The sequence below is a fragment of the Xyrauchen texanus genome, chromosome 19 (assembly GCF_025860055.1).
Source record: "Xyrauchen texanus isolate HMW12.3.18 chromosome 19, RBS_HiC_50CHRs, whole genome shotgun sequence".
NCBI classification, from domain to species: Eukaryota; Metazoa; Chordata; class Actinopteri; order Cypriniformes; family Catostomidae; genus Xyrauchen; species Xyrauchen texanus.
Genome location: NC_068294.1, coordinates 14,463,946 through 14,483,838, shown reverse-complemented (window position 1 = coordinate 14,483,838; position 19,893 = coordinate 14,463,946). Strand labels below are relative to the sequence as shown.

Genomic DNA, 19,893 nt, shown 5'->3' with positions numbered 1-19,893 from the left:
ATAAACATCTGATTTACACAACACATTTACACATCTTTTTACACAACACAATATACAAAATATACACCTAATAATATACAATATACGTACAGTATTCACAAAATAAGAAGACTGTGTGTCAAGTGTTGTGTTGACATTCAGCTGTCTGTTGATAGTCAGTTGCCAGTGTGTTATTAAGAGAAGTATAAAATGTGAGTCCAGTCTGAGGCTAATAAAGTGCAGTGCTGATATATGTATCGTGAGCGACCAAGAGTTCAAAAGTCTGATTGCTTAGGGGAAGAAGCTGTCATGAAATCGACTGGTGTGGGTCCTGATGCTGCGAAACCACCTGCCAGATGGTAGCAGTGAGAGCAGCCCATGGTTTGGGTGGCTGGAGTCTCTGATGATCCTCCAAGATTTTTTCACACACCACCTGGTATAGATATCCTGGAGGGAACTCACCTCTGATGATGTGTCTGGCAGTTCGCACCACACTTTGCAGGGCGGTGCTGTTGCCATACCATCACATACCAGTGATGCAGCTAGTCAGGATGCTCCCTACAGTGCTGGTGTAGAACCGTGTGAGGATGTGGTGTTCATTCCAAACTATGACCCTAGGTAATGCCTGAACTGGTGGCTGCACGTTCACATTTACAGCAGAATGTCCCCAAATTAGTTGTCTCTATTCACCTCACATATATTGAACTTGCTTGACTTATACTGTAGTTGTACTGCTGTTGTGGAGTTAATCTGCCAGTTTCAGAAAATGGCTTCATGAGGGTAGGCTGGATACCCAATCAGACAGTGCCCAACATTACAGCCAGATATATTTACTTTGTGTGGGCTAAATAGTTGTCCATCATTCAACATTTCACATAATGAAGACTGTCTGAGGATTCTTGCATTATGTACACTCCCTGGATAGCCAACACAAAAATCCCCAAAAGAGTCCTTTTCCATCCACATCTGCTTGAGGAACTATAGAATGCCACCCTTTTCTATTATAATAGAATAGAGATAATTGTGATGTAGCTTCCATCAATTGCACCAACACATTGTGGTACTGGCAGTAATACTGCAATTACTGCATCACAGAAGTCAGTTAAATACTGTGGTAATGCCTACCCCCACAAGATGACTCACACTTCTGTATTCACTGCCAGTGGCAAGCTTCCAAAGGTAAATGCCGATGCATTTTTTCAGAGTAAACACAAATGGTAATTGGTGCTCTTTTTTCCAGTCCATGTCTCAGAAAATAGCAGATGTATTGAAAAGATTCCTTGGGAAGCACCAGTCTACCTTTTTTGCTCATGAGGATGATTTGGGTTGTACATATCTCATCTTGCATGAAATTCCACTTCTAGGTGACATTCCTGTGTGGCAACAGCATCACTGCATACCTCCTTCTGACTGTGAGGTAATAAGAGCCCATATCAACCAGCAGTTGGAGTCACAGGTAATAAGGGAGAGATGCAGTCCCTACGCCACCCCTCATGTCCTGGTTAAAAACTAGAATGGTAGCCTACGCATGTGTGTGGAGCACTGTCAATTGAATTAAAAAAACAGAAAGGATGACTTTCCTTTGCCTTGTATTGAGGAGTCACTGCATGCATTGATGGGGCCCGCTGGTTTTCCACTATGGATCTAGCCAGCAGGTATAATCAGGTCCCTGTCACAAAGGGGGATATGCTGAAGACCACTTTTTAGCACCCCATTCAGCTTGTTCAAATGCAATGGGATTCTATTTGGATTGTGCAATGCCCCCTCTACGTTCCAGTGACTGATGGAATGGTTATTTGGTGACCAGCAGTGTCAATCACTGCTCTTGTACCTAGATGACATTGTTGTTTTTTTCATCTTCCATTGCAAGGCATCTGAAGAGTTTGGAGGTCGTCTTGAGCAGTTTACAGCAGGAGGGTCTTAAGGCTAAATTGGGAAAGTGTGCATTTTATCAGTTAGAGGTGAGAAAATTTGGGAAATAGTATCTCATCAAGGGGTGTTGCAACAGACCACGGTAAAATGTATGCAGTGGCGTTGGCCATCAAGCGTCACCGAGTTGGGTTCGGCTTTGCCAGTTACTATCAGCACTTTGTGGAGGGGTTTGCCAAGTTGGCTGCCCCTCTCCATAGGCTGGTGGGGGAGTTTGCTGGTTGTAAAACAAAGCCTAGGAAGTGAACAGGAGAGAGTTTTGTTGGTGCTTGGAATGAGTGAGGTCAGGGGAGCTTTGAGGGGTTGAAGTAAAAACTAACCAAAGCCCCAGTACTCTCCTACACTAATTTCCAAGCCTTTCATCCTGAAGGTGTATGCAAGTTATGGAGGATTGGGTGCGGTCCTCTACCAGGAGCAGGAAGGTAAGGTGAGACAGATTGCATATGCCAGTTGCAGTCTTAGGTCCATTGAGCACAATATGTCCAACTACAGCTCCATGAAATTTTAGTTTTTGGCACTAAAGTGAGCCATGACTGAGAAGTTTAGGGAGGACATGTTGGGGAATAAGTGTGTGGTATTCACAGATAATAATCTCCTCATTCACCCAAACTCTTCAAAGCTTGGTGCCGCATTGGGCCTCCTAGCTGACTGCCTTTGACTTCGAAATCTGAAATCTATCAGGGAGGAGTAACAGGAATGCACTTTTGGTAATTTGGTTTGTCTTATCTTAGGTATATTAATTAGCATGCGAGTGCCTCTGTTGCTTTAGGGCTGAATACTTTACGTTGCTGTTTGGCTTCTTATTTGTTATCTTGTTTTTATTTTATTTAGCTGTGCTTTGATTGCCCACTGCTGCTTGGGTAGTTTGTAAGCCTTGTTTTTTTGTATTTTTGGTTTTAACTATCTTTTTAAACTATCTTTAACTATCGCTGCCCCTAGTCCTGTTGCTATATGACTCCCTATTGATGTGGTCATCCCTTTAGAGTGGGCATGCCTGAGGCAAAAAACTGTTTTGTTCAAGTAATATTTATTTTACGTGATTGTGCATGCTTTCATCACCAGCAGGGTGGATTATTGTAATGGACTCCTCACTGGCCTTCCCAAAAAGACCATAAGACAGTTGCAGCTCATACAGAACGCTGCTGCCAGGATTCTGAGCAGAACCAGAAAATATGAACATATCATACCAGTCCTCAGGTCTTTACACTGGCTCCCAATTACATTTAGGATTGATTTTAAAGTATTATTACTTGTATATAAATCACTCAATGGGCTAGGACCTCAATATATTGCAGATATGCTTACTGAATATAAACCCAACAGATCACTCAGATCATTAGGTTCACATCAGCTAGAAATACCAAGGGTTCACTCTAAGCAAGGAGAGTCTGCTTTTAGCTTTTATGCCAGCCGCAGCTGGAACCAGCTTCCAGAAGAGATCAGATGTGCTCCTACAGTAGTCACATTCAAATCCAGACTCAAAACACATCTGTTTAGCTGTGCATTTACTGAATGAGCACTGTGCCACTGTGTGTCCGACTGTTTGTACTGTATTTTATTTTATTTTATATTCTAAACGGTTTCAATTATTCTTATATATTTTTTTTAATTCTTATTTTAATCTCTTCTATGTAAAGCACTTTGAATTACCATTGTGTATGAAATGTGCTATATAAATAAACTTGCCTTGCCTTGCCTATTTTGAATATTTTGTGCTCGCCTTTTCATATTGTTATAATTTATTTTTTTGTGAGTCAAGACTTAAGTTGTTGTGATTTGCTTTTTCTTTTCTTTTATGCTTTTGCTCTGAGACATTGTTAGCATTGGCCAGAGTTTGATTACTGGTGTTTCATTATTATTGTTGTTTTTTTTGGTAAAATTATAGTATGATTCTTTTGGTGCTGAAGGCCCAGAGTAGGATGGCTTGCCGCTTCCTGCGGTTACTTCCCTCGTACACAGATTGCTGTGTGGCTACATGCACATCTGATTTCTCATTTTTGTGTGCGTGTACGTGAGATTGATATGGTGCACCTTTGATGATGTGGATTTTTTCCAGGGGGAATCATTGAACTCTTGGCTTGCCTGCCTGCTACTGGTAAGCCTCGGCCCTGTGTATCCGTTATTTTTTGTTATTTTGTTTTGAGTGTCTAGAGTATCTCAGCTGTATTATAGCCTAAGCACATTTTCTGAATAAATCCATTGTATGCTGGTTTTCTTTTTAACTGACTATCTGACTTTAATCATAATACTTTCTAATTTTAGTTTGTCGAGATAAAATAAACAAATATATATTGTGTATCCAAGTTTCTAGCCCTTTTTGTTGAAAGCCTGAACCTGTGTGCACTGTTTGGGTGGATTATTAATTCCCTGTGTATTCAGGGTGGTGTAGTTAGCCGTTTCAAGTTCTAGATCTATTAAGTGACCTTCTAACCTGGGGGAAACTCTTCTATAGACAGTTTAAATGGTGTTACATGCAATGATTCCTACTACCCTAGACTCAAGATTCATAATAACAGCGAAATACTACATTATTTTTTATTCAGTACAGTGTTGTGTAGAATAGCAATATTCACAGATAGCAGTGCTATTCGGCTGAACTCAGTGGTGAAGCGGCTCAGACTATGAGCCCAGGCCAGGGTCTGTTCAAACAGATGGAACACAACAGACTGGAACCGAACGCAAGGATCTCGACACAGACACACATTTCCAAGTTGAACTCCTTTCCTGACAAAGCGTTTAAACAACTCATTGCTTAATCTGAGAAATGCATATTAAGAGAGCAAGACACAATTGTCAAGTACCTCCACCAACTGTAAGGGGCTATTCACAAAAAACACTTTAGCAACCATCCATTTGTTTCTATTTAAATGCATGCTAGACAAACTTTTTTGTTTATTCAGCATCTCGTGCAGCAGCACAGTTTTTTTTAGATGATGTGTCTAATTAAAAAGGCATATTGAAACACCAGCTTTCTGTTAAACTTTATTTGTTGCGTTGTGTCTTGCCATTTTTAGTGCAAGAATGCGATCGATTGTCAGTGCTTGTCACAAATCCAAAATCTGAATACATCGTTTTAGCATTTGAATGTGCATTTCATTCTTACTCAACAAATATTAAACATTTTAATTTTAATTTGGCAGCCCTAATATATATATATATATATATATATATATATATATATATATATATACAGGTGAAACTCGAAAAATTAGAATATCGTGCAAAAGTTCATTAATTTCAGTAATTCAACTTAAAAGGTGAAACTAATATATTATATAGACTCATTACAAGCAAAGTAAGATATTTCAAGCCTTTATTTGATATAATTTTGATGATTATGGCTTACAGCTTATAGAAAACCCCAAATTCAGAATCTCAGAAAATTAGAATATTGTGAAAAGGTTCAGTATTGTAGGCTCAAAGTGTCACAATCTAATCAGCTAAACACCTGCAAAGGGTTCCTGAGCCTTTAAATGGTCTCTCAGTCTGGTTCAGTTGAATTCACAATCATGGGGAAGACTGCTGACCTGACAGTTGTGAAGAAACCATCATTGACACCCTCCACAAGGAGAGAAAGCCTCAAAAGGTAATTGCAAAAGAAGTTGGATGTTCTCAAAGTGCTGTATCAAAGCACATTACTAGAAAGTTAAGTGGAAGGGAAAAGTGTGGAAGAAAAAGGTGCACAAGCAGCAGGGATGACCGTAGCCTGGAGAGGATTGTCAGGAAAAGGCCATTCAAATGTGTGGGGGAGCTTCACAAGAGTGGACATGGGCTTCAAATGTTCGTATTCCTCTTGTCAAGCCGCTCCTGAACAACAAACAATGTCAGAAGCGTCTTACCTGGGCTAAAGAAAAAAAGAACTGGTCTGTTGCTCAGTGGTCCAAAGTCCTCTTTTCTGATGAGAGCTTTGTGGAGATGCTGACTTCATTTTCCAGCAGGACTTGGCACCTGCCCACACTGCCAAAAGTACCAAAACCTGGTTCAATGACCATGGTATTACTGTGCTTGATTGGCCAGCAAACTCACCTGACCTGAACCCCATAGAGAATCTATGGGGCATTGCCAAGAGAAAGATGAGAGACATGAGACCAAACAATGCAGAAGAGCTGAAGGCCGCTATTGAAGCATCTTGGTCTTCCATAACAGCTCAGCAGTGCCACAGGCTGATAGCATCCATGCCACGCCGCATTGAGGCAGTAATTAATGCAAAAGGGGCCCAAACCAAGTACTGAGTACATATGCATGATTATACTTTTCAGAGGGCCGACATTTCTGTATTTAAAATCCTTTTTTTTTATTGATTTCATGTAATATTCTAATTTTCTGAGATTCTGAATTTGGGGTTTTCATAAGCTGTAAGCCATAATCAGAAAAATAATATCAAATAAAGGCTTGAAATATCTTACTTTGCTTGTAATGAGTCTATATAATATATTAGTTTCACCTTTTAAGTTGAATTACTGAAATTAATGAACTTTTGCACGATATTCAAATTTTTCGAGTTTCACCTGTATATACTGTATATATAAGATTTCTGTATGGGATTACTGAACCATCCATTCACGTAACCTATTCATAAGCCCATTTTCCTGTTTTTATAAAAAAATGTAAACATATGCAATTAAACATATCAAAGAATTTGTACAACAAATCCACACTTTAAAATGTATGAATGTAATTTCATTAGAAAAAAATAAATAAATCTCAGCTAACTCTATGCCATAACTCTACTGAAATCTGAGCTAGCAGTACATCCTGTGTGAGAGTGATGTTGACATTTCTGAGCATGATTGATTATTTAAGACACTATACATATACATTTGAAATGGAAAGGCAGGATCATCTTAGAGTGGAACCACCAAATTATCCAAACAATATTGTTAAAGGATGGGTGTGGTGTGTATTATGACTTATGTTTGAGAAAAGAAAAAAAAACCACTGACAACAGATAATTGCAGTGCTGCCTTGGTCTCGTTCACGCAGCAACTTATGCATGCATTTGGCATTATAAGCGAGATTGAAAAAAATCAGCATTGGAGAGGAGGAGAGGAATACAGATAGACAGAGTGGAGAAGTGAAGACAGAGGAAGAGAGAAGGAGGGAAAAGGAGGACACAACTTGGTTGGAAAATGAAAACTACAGCTTTTCTGACATACTGACAGACCGATCAGCCACAACATTAAAAACACCTGCCTAATATTTTGTAGGTCCAACTCATGCTGACTGGCGACCTGTCCAGGGTGTCCCCTGCCTTTCGCCCAATGTTAGCTGGGATAGGCTCCAGCCCCCCGCGACCCTGTACACAGGATAAGCGGTTGACGATGGATGGATGGATGGACAACTCATGCTGTCGAAACAGCGCCAACCTGCATCTCAGAATAGCATTCTTCTCATCACAATTGTACAGAGGGGTTATCTGAGTTACCATAGACTTTATCAGTTCAAACCTGTCTTGCTATTCTCTGTTGAACTCTTTCAACAACAAGGCATTTACGTCCACAGCACTGCCCCTCACTGGATGTTTTTTGTTTTTGGCACCATTTGGAATAAATTCTGGAGACTGTTGTGAATGAAAATTCCAGGAGATCAGCAGTTACAGAAATACTCAAACCAGCCCATCTGGTACCAACAATCATGCCATGGCCCAAATCACTGAGATAATTTTTTTTTCACCATTCTGATGGTTGATGTGAACAATGATGTTGATTCTGACCCATATCTACCTGATTTTATGCACTGCACTGCGTCCACATGATTGGCTGATTATATATTCGCATGGGTGATTGTTGATGCCAGATGGGCTGGTTTGAGTATTTCTATAACTGTTGATCTCCTGTGATTTTCACAGCAGTCTCTAGAATTTAATCTGAATGGTGTCAAAAACAAAAAATATCCAGTGAGTGGTAGTACTGTGGATGGAAATGCCTTGTTGATGAGAGAGGTCAACAGAGAATGGCCAGACTGGTTCGAAGTCTACGGTAACTCAGATAACCGCACTGTACAATTGTGGTGAGAAGAATATGCACTTCTGTGATGCGGGTTGGTGCTGTTGTGGTGGCATGAGGGGGACCTACACAATATTAGGCAGGTGGTTTTGATGTTGTGGCTGATCAGGGGCTTGGGTAGCTCAGCAAGTTAAGACTGACTACCACCCCTGGAGTTGAATAGAGGGTGTGCTGAGTGAATCCAGTCAGGCTTCCTAGGCAACCAATTGACCCGGTTGCTAGGGTGGGTAGTGTCACGTTATGTGAACCTCCTAATGGTTGCCATAATGTGGTTCTCGCTCTCGGTGGGGCACGTGGCGATTTGTGTATGGATGCAGCGGAGAATGGTGTGAAGCCTCAAAACACGTTAGGTCTCCACGGTAATGTGCTCATGTATCTTATCAAGCCACGTGATAAGATACATGGATTGATGGTCTCAGATGTGGAGACAATGGAGTCACTACGCCACCACAAGGACTTAGAGCACACTGAGAATTTGGGCATTCCAAATTGGGGAGAAAAAGGGAGAACATTTCACAAAACAAATAAATAAAATGTTGTGGCTGATCGGTGTAGATTCATTTCCCTGGATGTATAATTTGTTCTCAAAGTCAAGAGTGTGTGAAAGTGTTTTTAGAGTATGCTGCCTCAAAATAACTGTTTACTTCACGGGTTTCGACTGCTCATTATTTCTGTGGACAAGGAAATCCCTGAGTGGCTTTAACTGTATAAAAGGCATTTTATAAATATATTTAAAGACATTAACAAATGACGTTTGGCTATTTAATGGAGCATGATGTGTTACTGATTTGTAAATTATGACATTCTGTAAGATACAAAAATGTAACAGAATCCCATGAAATCACTTGTTTTCTTCTTGTGTTGATGTATTTCCTATTAAAACAGGAAGTTTGATCAGGACATATCAAGGGCTGATCATTTTAATTGTATACATCCAATAGGCTTTCATTACATTAAAGCCATGAACAATGATTTGCAATGTGCGATTTAGTTGCCTGTTTGTTTATAGTGGGAGGGACATTCTCATTCTAGAGCATTTGAAACATCTGTGTAGTGTTAGATGATTCATCAATATTTGTGGTCTGTTTTTCTAGATGAAGACTTTACATTTTAAATGCATTCATCTACTTTTGTCAACATTTAGGAAAAGAGCATGTCCAATTGTGACCCTTTATACACATGTGTGGACTTTGTATTTTGGCTTTGCTATACGCAACGCATTATTTAAATTAATTTAAACCTACTGATCTCTGTTCAGGAGACTAAACACAGTCAGTTTTGTCACATGGAGTCATGTGACAAAACAAATAAACAGCTGAGTTTTTCTTTGGGAGAAACACCAACAAAACTACATTTGGTAAGAAACCTAAATACGTTTTTAAATTGAAACTGATTGAAAATTTCAAATGATTCTCTAGTTTAATTTTTTGTGATTTAGAATTAAAAGCCACACTGCTAAACAAAATGCACACTGATGTGTACTTTAGCCATTTTGTTCCTTAGAAATACTATATTTACTGTGCATTATCACATTAAGAATAAATCGGTTCGTCCAAATTCTGAAAAATTTTGCTTTCAAAAGGTTTAAATGGAGTTTAATAAAGTGCATTTTTAACTGTTCTGAGACCAGTGCTGACCAACAGCACAATGGAAGTCATTCACTAAATAGGGACCAAGGGAGCATCCTATATCTGTCTATGCAGCTAAGTGCATTTACTCCTAAAATCTGACCAAAAGATCAGATTCAGGCTGCAGATGAAGTTTGGAAAACTCAACATCTTTGGCAGACTTTTTTTTACGAATGTATAATGTGTCGTTTTATTTTATGGTTGGCAATAATTGAATGATGCTGGCCATTACTTTAAATCCAAATTTATTATGCTAATTTCTGATGTAAAGTCTCAAAAAAAACACTCCTGGAAACATAATAAACAATTGTATATACACTGGCGGCCATAGTTTTGGAATAATGTACAGATTTTGCTGTTTCAGAAGGAAATTGATACTTTAATTCATCAAAGTGGCACTCTCATCTGTTCACAAGGTATAGTCAGGATAATACTGATGTAAAAAACAGCACCATCACTAGTTGAAAAAAGTCATTTTTCATCAAATCTATACAGACCACATTTCCAGCAGCCATCACTCCAACACCTTATCCTTGAGTAATCATGCTAAATTGCTAATTTGGTACTAGAAAATCACTTTGAAAAGCTATTTGGTTAATTAAATGAAGCTTAACATTGTCTTTGTGTTTGTTTTTGAGTTACCACAGTATGCAATAGACTGGCATGTCTTAAGGTCAATATTAGGTCATAAATGGCAAAAAAGAAACAGCTTTCTCTAGAAACTCGTCAGTCAGTTTAAGGAATGAAGGCTATACAATGCTTGAAATTGCCAAAAAACTGAAGATTTCATACAAAGGTGTACACTACCATCTTCAAAGACAAAGGAAAACTGGCTCTAACAAGGACAGAAAGAGATGTGGAAGGCCAGATGTACAACTAAACAAGAGGATAAGTACATCAGAGTCTCTAGATTGAGAAATAGATGCCTCACATGCCCTCAGCTGACAGCTTCATTGAATTCTACCCGCTCAACACCAGTTTTATGTACAACAGTAAAGAGAATACTCAGGGATTCAGGCCTTATGGGAAGAACAGCAAGAAAAAGCCACTTTTGAAACCGAAAAAAGAAAAGGTTAGATTGGACAAAGAAACATACATTGGACAACAGATAATTGGAAAAGAGTGTTTTGAATCTTAACCCCATTGAGATTTTGTGGGATCAGCTAGACTGTAAGGTGTTTGAGAAGTGCCTGACAAGACAGCCACATCTATGGCAAGTGCTACAGGAAGTGTGGGGTGAAACGTCACCTGAGAATCTGAACAAACTGACAGTTAGAATATCAAGGATCTGCAAAGCTGTCATTGCTGCACATGGAGGATTTTTTATGAGAACTCTTTGAAGTAGTTTATAAAGTTCTGTATATTATTACAAACCCTTGGCCACCAGTGTGTATATACTGTATATATATATATAAAATGTACTTTCTATAGATTGGTGTTATTTAAAATGTCGCAACTCATTCCTGCTGTCCACATTTGTTGCCATCAATTTTTAGGATAATATTTGCATGTATTTTTTTTTTTTTTTGCATGTTTATTAGGTGCTACAAGTTATAAATCAAATAGAGAAATGGAAAATGCACATGCAGTCACAGGGTCTCAGGAGGCTAAAGATGACCTCAAAGCAAACAGACATGAACTAAAAGCCACAAAATAAATTTTGATGCTTCTGAATCACTGAATTTTTTCCATGTCATTAGCTACTTACTGAATTCATCAATTTGACGATTATACTGTATACACTATGCATGTGGATTGGGATCCACTCCACTCTAAAGGCTGATTCATTCATATTATTGAGAAAAAAATACTTGGAACCCTTTGTTTCAAAGTTATAGGCTTTATTTAAATGCCATAATGTCAAGCATGTTTCTCTACATAAATAACAACCACAGGAATCAACATATATGGCTACATGGAACTAATGAAATGTCTGGATGTGACATCACAATGTACTTGGTCATTTGTGGAACAAAGAGAGTGCAGTTCTTGTTGTCTTTAAAATAAATTGGGGGGAAAAATCAACCTGAACCATTTGAAGATGATTGAGGCTAGATAATGTATTGTAGTTGAGCGTAGACAAATTAGCTATTTACAGAACACAAGTTAAACTCACTAAAAATCAAAACGGTCATGGTTACTCAGGGGTAAGAAAAATACAGTCAATAAAAAGCTTAAAAGACTGCAATAATCATGTCAACAAAACATAAAAAAATCTAGAAATTAAAACATGAAGAAATAACATAAAATATGTTTTGGGGAAAAAAGCTCAATCCATGCAGCCTATTTAGCTGGAGTAATAATGAAAATGCATAGACTCTGTCCACTGAGGAAATAATTCAACATTGTGAGCACGTTTGTGCTTCCTAGACACTAAAAGTTTCCTTTGTTCGTGCTCTTGTAGCATTGTGACTCTCATTGAAAACTTTCAAATAAATATTCCCAAGCTACTGTATATAACCCTTGCAATGCATAAATTAAGTCTAACATCACACCACGTGACACACCAGTACTGAAAGCAGACTCTTATGAGTCAACTAAAACTTCTTTATGTGCCCACTCTACAATCTTTCTTACCAAGATTAAATAGAATCGTAACTCACCCTATGTTGTGTCGTTTTATATAGTGTAATATAACGGTTTTCATTGATCCACTTTTCCAAGTGTTAGTCTTTTAAGTCAGCCAGATAAATTTCAATTCATCATTTTCGGTGGTTTGAGACAAAGAATTTACAAATTTGCCATTGTCATCGTTCTTACACCCAAACTTTTCATCAAATTTAAATTTGTTGAACAGATCATTACGGACATCTCAATCTCCACAGTGAGTGACAGTTTCCCAGCATGTGCCTCATGGTCTGAAGGTATAAACAGGTGAAATTTAAGAGTTGCTCTTGTTTTCACTCTGCATGTGAAAAAGCCAAGGAGAGTTTAATCCATAGGCTCTGGAGAAATCATAACTTTTATATATATTTTTTTGTGAGTATTCCTTCAAGGCACTGGGAAAAAGTGGGCCGAATCCATTTTGTTTGTGTACTTTAAGTGTTAGTTGTGAAATAAGGAAATATAACTTTTAAAAAATTGAATTAAACAATTATGTTTTGCTGTTTTAATTCATCCATTCAGAATTCCTTCAAACTAAGTGATTCCTGCCAAATTCCTTAATTAAAGATACCAGCGCTAGCTTTACCAAACCTAATGCTTTTGGAGAAACTACTTATTAGCTGTTTGTCGAAAACCTGGCTAGCTTATGCAAAATAAACATTTCCCATTAATTGTTTGGATGAAGTTCACTTTTCCAATAAAGGTTTTTGAACATTCAATTTTGTGATTTGTTTCAAACTTTGAGACGTTTTTTTCTCAATCAATTAAACATAGACCAAATTCAGTCCAACTATACCTGTTTGTTTGTTTGTTTGTTTGTTTTGCTCTAAAGCCCCTTTCAGATAGCTTACGCCTCCCCCACCCACACCACAGTATTTCCCAGTGGAACATCAGTGATCTCACAATTGAGCTTATCCAGTCGACCATCCAATATAAAGAGTGAGTTCTGGGATGGGGTCATGAGATATTGTCCAAACAACCCACTTCCTGTCATGACTCTGTTCTGTCGGTTCCAAGGCCACTGTGCCGGCGCTGTGGGCTGCTTCAGACTCTTGATCATCTTGACATTACCGGTGCTGAGCTCCACAAAAAGAGCATCAGTCTGCTGGCCAGAGCTGCCAAACACATTATACTGGTTAGCCTCAGTGAACGAGGGCATGAAGGCCAGATCGGACAGGTGCAGGTTGGTGTGAATGTCAAAGGGTTGGCCAATCTCGCCCCGCACGGACACGGGCTGCAAGCGCATTAGCCCGTCACGGTCATCCACACTCACCAAATAGTGGCCATCTGGAGATACATAGGGTGTACCGCTCACGTCCTCATTTGGACCAATTACACTGTCTGTTACACTATCGATGATTAATTGTGGCCGTTCCACGCCTGTTGAGTCTGGCCGACAGTTGACAAAGTAGTATCCACCCAGGTGTGTGTAGGCGAGGGATTGTGGGATGCAATCGTATTCCTTCAGACTGATGTTCTTCACATAGGAAGTGGTTTCCAAGTCGATCTTATGAAGAGCTGGTTCGTTCTTGTGGAGGATGATGCCAAACCTGTTATAAAGAGAACACTAATTAAATGTGTTTTGTCATGCAACACTTTCATTCATTCAATAAAAGATACAAGATAACAGTGCTAGACTACTTTGACACCACCTATAATTTTTAGAATAACTACTTTTTTCGCTCTGAAAAATCTTATCCTGCTAAAAAACTATTTTGATGGTCTTATTTGGTTTAAGATGATCTAGACTGGGAGAACTCCTAAGACCAGCAAACCTTCTTAGGCTGGTTTAGACTGTTTTATTTTGAGAAAGGTACAAATATACAAGCATTTCCCATTAATCATGTAAGTTACATTTTTATTCCAATGCAAGTTTTTAAATAGCCATTTTTTTCATTTATTTCAACCTTTTTCACTGAAATAAATGAGATTCTAAATAAATGAAAGGAGTGAATATCCAGGAGTAAATAGCAACTGCCACACAGCACGGCTATTTTACCTCAATAGTCTGGTTGAACCATATAAATTGATGACATAGTGCACCGTTTGTGTCACTGCAGTGGGGTGGAGTGTTACAAAAACACTTTCCACCTTTTGTCCCACTCTAGTGCAATCCTGTTTCCTCTCTCCACTCTTAATATTTACTTTTATGTTACTTAAATTAAATAAAGGTTGATTTCCACGTAGTGTCCACGGTCTGTGGGTTTAAAGAAGAGTTTATTTCAGGTAAAGTCTGTCGGTCTTATGCGTTCTCTTTCTGGTTTCTTTTATTACACTATTGGTTAGGGTAACGTTTATGGTTAAGGAGGTCGCGTTTGTAGATTTCAAAGATCATTAACCTTAAAAAAACACGAGCAGAACACACTTTTGTGTAAATCATTTGTAAAGCTGGTAGATGTACATTTTTGGATTCATGAAAGTTTTCATATTTTCAAAATGTAAATCGTGGTCAGACATTCTAAAATGTTGTGTTCTTTCAGACAAACTGACATGACTAAAATTGATGAAAAAAATGATAATTAAATGAGTGGAATTAACCTTAAAAAAAAAGAAAAAAAGAAAGAAGGTAATGTTTCTTTGCTGCTTACGTTTATTTTTTCAAAGTATATTTTTTTCCCCAACTCTGCATATTCCAGCAGAATTTCTTCACATGGATTTGCGTTTGACTTTCTCGAAAAATAAAATAAAAAAAATAATGCCCTCTAACATGACTGGCTGGACTTTTTTTTTTATTTATAATTATTTAATAAGCTCTATTATTCAGATTTGATAATTCAGTATAGGCATCGTTTAACTGCATTCAGTTGACGTATGGTCAGTGGTAAAACCAAAATGAATATATCATAGGCAGGTACATAAACAATACAATGGGAAAAAACAAAAAGCCTGCATACTGTCGTATAGCTTTTAAATCTGTAATTGTCACGATTGGAAAGAAGTCAAGAGAGCTGGATCTAGTTGCGGGAAATGATTTTAATGAAATGATAAACAAATAAAAATAACAGGTAGACACAGGAACAAATCAAACAGCCTCGGGAAACAATAACGTAAACAGGAGAAAAAATCCACGACGGGCACGGTCAAACAAAGTAGGTCTAAACACATTCAACAACTGACAAGGAATGAACAGACAACAGGGCTTTAAATACACAAAGGATAATGACTAAATGAAACACAGGTGAAGACAATGAAGGACAGCTGGCAGTGATGAGGGCAGGGAATTATGGGAAGTGTAGTCCATGGGGAACAGATGACAGAGGCAAAACACAGGGCAGACAACAGTGAATCGTGACAGTAATATCTTAAAGCCTTTGGGTCAAAGACCTTCTTAAGGCATTCTATCAATTTCTTTGAAGATTGTTCCTGTTGCAAGGGAAGTAGGCTGTATCAGCTGTACTGTCTGGGATTTACTCAAAGTTTGTTTAATGATGCGAAATGCACTCAACTGAACCAGAGAAGGTGTACATCCTCCTGTGACCTGTCGACATGATCTGAACATTTTGTACACAAAATCTTCATGTCAAACCTTTTTTATTGACCTCTTGGACTAATTCACATGATAACCTTTGATGACAGCAAAGTAATGTTATAACAGTCATGTTAGAAACAGTAATGTTACCTTAAAGGCACCATGCTTGCCATTAATGAAAGACTAAATTGCTTTGGATAAGAAGTACCTGCCACATAGAAAGTAACAGACTAAGCTTCTAGACCCAGATTGATACAAAGTGATCAGGTTGAAAACTGTTACAAGTGAGGTCTAATGAGGGACATCCAAAGGCTTAAGGGAGAGAAAAAAATTAAATGTCACCCATCTGTCCATCAGTCCATGCCCAATATCCTCTGCCAGATGACTGAACATTTAATCGATTTCAATTTAAAAAAGGTAATTAAACATCTACACATCCATTAAAAAATCCAAAGATCCCAATTAAAGATTACTTGGAAGAATACAACCAAAATAAAGTTGGTGAGTGAAACAAGGCCTCTGACAAAGCTCAATTAAATCTGCACGTTCTCCAATCAATTTTAGTGCATACTTCAAATTCTGACATTCATCTTCTTTCAAAGGAGATGAATGTCAGGGTCTGTCTATGTCTGGCCAACAGGGCACATCTGCCAAGGACTGATGGGACAGATTATCACTGCCAGTGATTAGTTCCATAAATTGGCAGCTGGTATTACATTAGTTACAGGCCAAACCATTCTGGCTGTGGAGATATACTCAGAGCTTAATTTGTAAATTATGAGGTCCCAGAAAAGTACTAGTGACAGATCCGGCAGGTTTGGAGGGTCCCTGAACATAAATGAAAATGAGTCCATTTAACATCCAATCAACACTGTAAGCAAGCGATGTGATGCAACGCAACAAAGAGACATAGTTTTACACTGTAGTCAGCTAGGGCAATGTTGCTGCAGAGATGCGCTTCTCAAAAAACTATTACAGTATTTCAGGGTTGTATTCCAGACACATCATCGGAAAATTGTAAGCAGGAGAACCGTTAACGGAATCGAAAGACACGAAGACCATACGATTCCTGTATTTTTTTAAGAATGGAACCGGTTCTGAACAAGAACCGGTTCTCGGTTTCCAAACCCTAGTAATAAGGAGCCATCAATTGTGGTTATGTCATAATAAAATAACATTACAAATAACAATACAATAAAAAAAAGTAAAACAGTGGAATAACTATAGGAGGCTTAACATTCATAAGGACAAGATAATAGGCCTACTAGCATCAAGTTTAGGGCCGCATTAAGGTCCTGCCTGGCCTCGGGGCTTGAACGTTTTGCCCATGAATTAATGCGGCCCTGGCCATGTCGTCAAAATCTCACTTCGACCAGGTAACCAAAGTTGGTAACCCAGCTTTAGCAGCCTCCCTCTGCTCTTTCTCTCTTAATCTTCTTTTTTATGAAGGCATGGTACTAAAAACAGTGTGTAACACACAATTTGAACATATACAATATGCATAGCATAATGTAATGCCTTATGTGCACACTTGGTGTTATTTAACGTTATGCAATTAAATTCCATGGTTAATTGTCTGCCTTTACTTTTATTTATATGTACATGACTGACATAGACTTTATGTATATATACTGTACTTAGAGACAAAATGTATTTTATCATTTACTTACCCTCATGCCATCCAGGATGTTTGTGATTTCAGATTCCAGTGGTTAAAACTATATCTTCACAAGTGAAATGATAGGTGTTGGTGAGAAACAGATGCATATTTAAGACCTTTCTTTTTTTTTTTTTGGTGGTTTGCATTCTTTGTACATATCACTACCTACTGGGCAGGGAGCAGAATTTATGGTAAAAACTGACTTATATAGATTTTTTTTCTTACCCACACATATCATATCATTTCTGAAGATATGGATTTAACCACTGGAGTCTAATAGATTACTTTAATGCTGAATTTATGTGCATTTTGGAGTTTAAAATGTTGGTACCCATTCACTTGCATTGTGAGGACCTACAGAGCAGAGATATTCTTCTAAAAATCTTTGTTTGTGTTCAGCAGAAGAAAAACAGTCATGCACATCTTAGATGGCATGAGGGTGACTAAATGATGAGAGAATTTTCATTTTTGGGGGAACTACCAATTTAAATACACAATACATTTTACCAGACACCTTGATTCATATACAACAATCAGCCACAATATTAAAGATGTACACACTGAGATCTCATATTTTCACCATTCTGATGGTTGATGTGAACATTAACAGATGCTCCTGACCCATATCTAAATGACTCCCGACTTGCGGCTGGCCTGCCTTGTTCCTGCTAAGCCTGGCCCTGGAGAATTCTTAGTTTTAAAATTCTTATTGTGCTTCATGGGAGAGAGAATATATATTTATATGATATGTTTTATAATGATGCTGAAGTGTTATAATAAAATATACTTTTTGTATTGATACGTCTCACTTTTTTTATTTCTTTGCCTTTGAATGGTAAGACTTACCTGTGTGCCCTAATTGGGAGTATTTCCCTGGCTCTACCCCAGGGTGGCGTAGTTGGAATTATTCACATTTCCCTCAATTTGGGAATGCCACATTTTTGGCTTATAGTTGGCAGGATTTACCTGGTAAGGAAAAGACTAATTTAAGTGAGACGTGGGTATAATTCTGTGTTTGATTAATATTGGTTGTGATTTATTATTTTTTTTTTTTTTCAGAAGCAAAGCAGCAGTGTGCTTTTGGAACTTTGGGGAATTTATCCATTGTCCAGTTCCATTGTGGGGTTAGGGTAGTGGTTACAAGTATGGAGGAGGAGATGCAGGAGTTACCTGGTCCTAACATTGCTCCTTTTGTTCCCACCATGGCAGATCCTGACCCTCCCCAACCTGTCAATGCGGATCCTGTTGTGCCAGAATGGTTTGTTTTTTTGCCCATGGTCAAACATTTGTGGCAAATCCGGCACAGGCATTGACAAGTGGATGGAGGAGGCTCAGGCATGCATGCGGGCTCATTATTTGTCCAAAGCTGACAAAGCATTATTTCTATTCGACCACTTGGAGGTGAAGTGCGGGAGGAGATTACATACCACCCCAGTGAGTTGTATAGTTGCTCTAAATCATATGTAGTGCTCCAAGAAGCCTTTTTTTTCCCAGGAGGCAGCAGGATGGGGAATCTCTGCTAGAGTTTTCCCAGGTCATGATGACTCTCCTGGAGAGGGTTAAACAGCAATCACCCAATGCTATCCCTAAAGCTGAAATTATGTTACGTGATCTATTTGTCGAATATGTTACCGATAGCGGCCTCTGCCAGGAGCTGAAGCAATTAGTTCGCTGCCAGCCCGCCTCTATTTTATTGGAAGCACGTGGTGAAGCAATTAGGTGGGAGTGGGAGGGAATGCCAGGGGGTGCGAGGGGCCTGAGTTCCAATGTCAGTTCCAATGGCTTATGGCATCCAGAACGGGGTGCAAGGGCATTCTCAGTCTGAGTTGAGGGAGATGTGGGAGATGTTAAAGTAACAGCATCAACAGTTAGATCAACTCACTTGAATGTTGCATGTATGCGGTTTCCTCAGCATGTTCGTCGGCCATCCTGTACTGAGTTATTACTCTGTCATCGGTGTCAAAAACCAGGACATTTTGCTCATGAATGTAATGGAGAACTTGTTCTCCCTCATCCCTCGCTAGCTCGTCATGAGGTGCCCCCTACGGTGAGGGCTGGGCAAACTTTTCCCCAACCGACCGAAAACTAGGTCCCGCCGAACTGCAGTCACAATGGCTTAATGACTTTAGGTCCGTCAGGCCCCCTTCCGCATATAATGCCGTTGTGTTCACACCTTTTTGTTTGTATGGGGGGTACAGGTGCCCTGTTTGAATGATACTGGCTCCATGGTGTCTATGAACAGTTTGTACCATAGGGCCAGGAAAATTTCAGGGCATGTCAGTGGTTGCAGCTCCATGCGGCCAATGGGTCATTGATTCCGTATGGGTCGTTGATACCGTATGTTGGCTATATGGAGTTGCACATTGAGCTATATGGTCATGTAATTTCAGGATGTATCATGCTGGTCGTCAGAGATCCTCCTGGTGGTACGGGTCCTTAAGTCCCTGATATTCTGGGGATGAATGTGTTGAGCCGGTGCTATCAGAAGCACTTTGGGCAGCACAACCTCTTTGACGCACCATGGATTAAAGCATAAAATCATGAATTCTATGATATTCTGCTTTCATTACGGAGCCCTGGCTTCAAAATATATATTTTTTTTATATTTTACACCAGATG

At 38.8% G+C, this 19,893-nt stretch overlaps 1 protein-coding gene across 1 annotated transcript in view; it reads right to left on the bottom strand.

Moving 5' to 3' along the window:
- Positions 1 to 11,385: 11,385 nt before the first annotated feature.
- The window catches only part of fstl5 (follistatin-like 5), a 246,588-nt gene continuing 238,080 nt past the window's right edge, over positions 11,386 to 19,893 (bottom strand). Inside the window, 1 exon segment of the mRNA XM_052149538.1 lies at positions 11,386 to 13,695. Within this exon segment, the coding sequence (XP_052005498.1) occupies positions 12,993 to 13,695 (703 nt within the window). The 3' untranslated portion in view covers positions 11,386 to 12,992.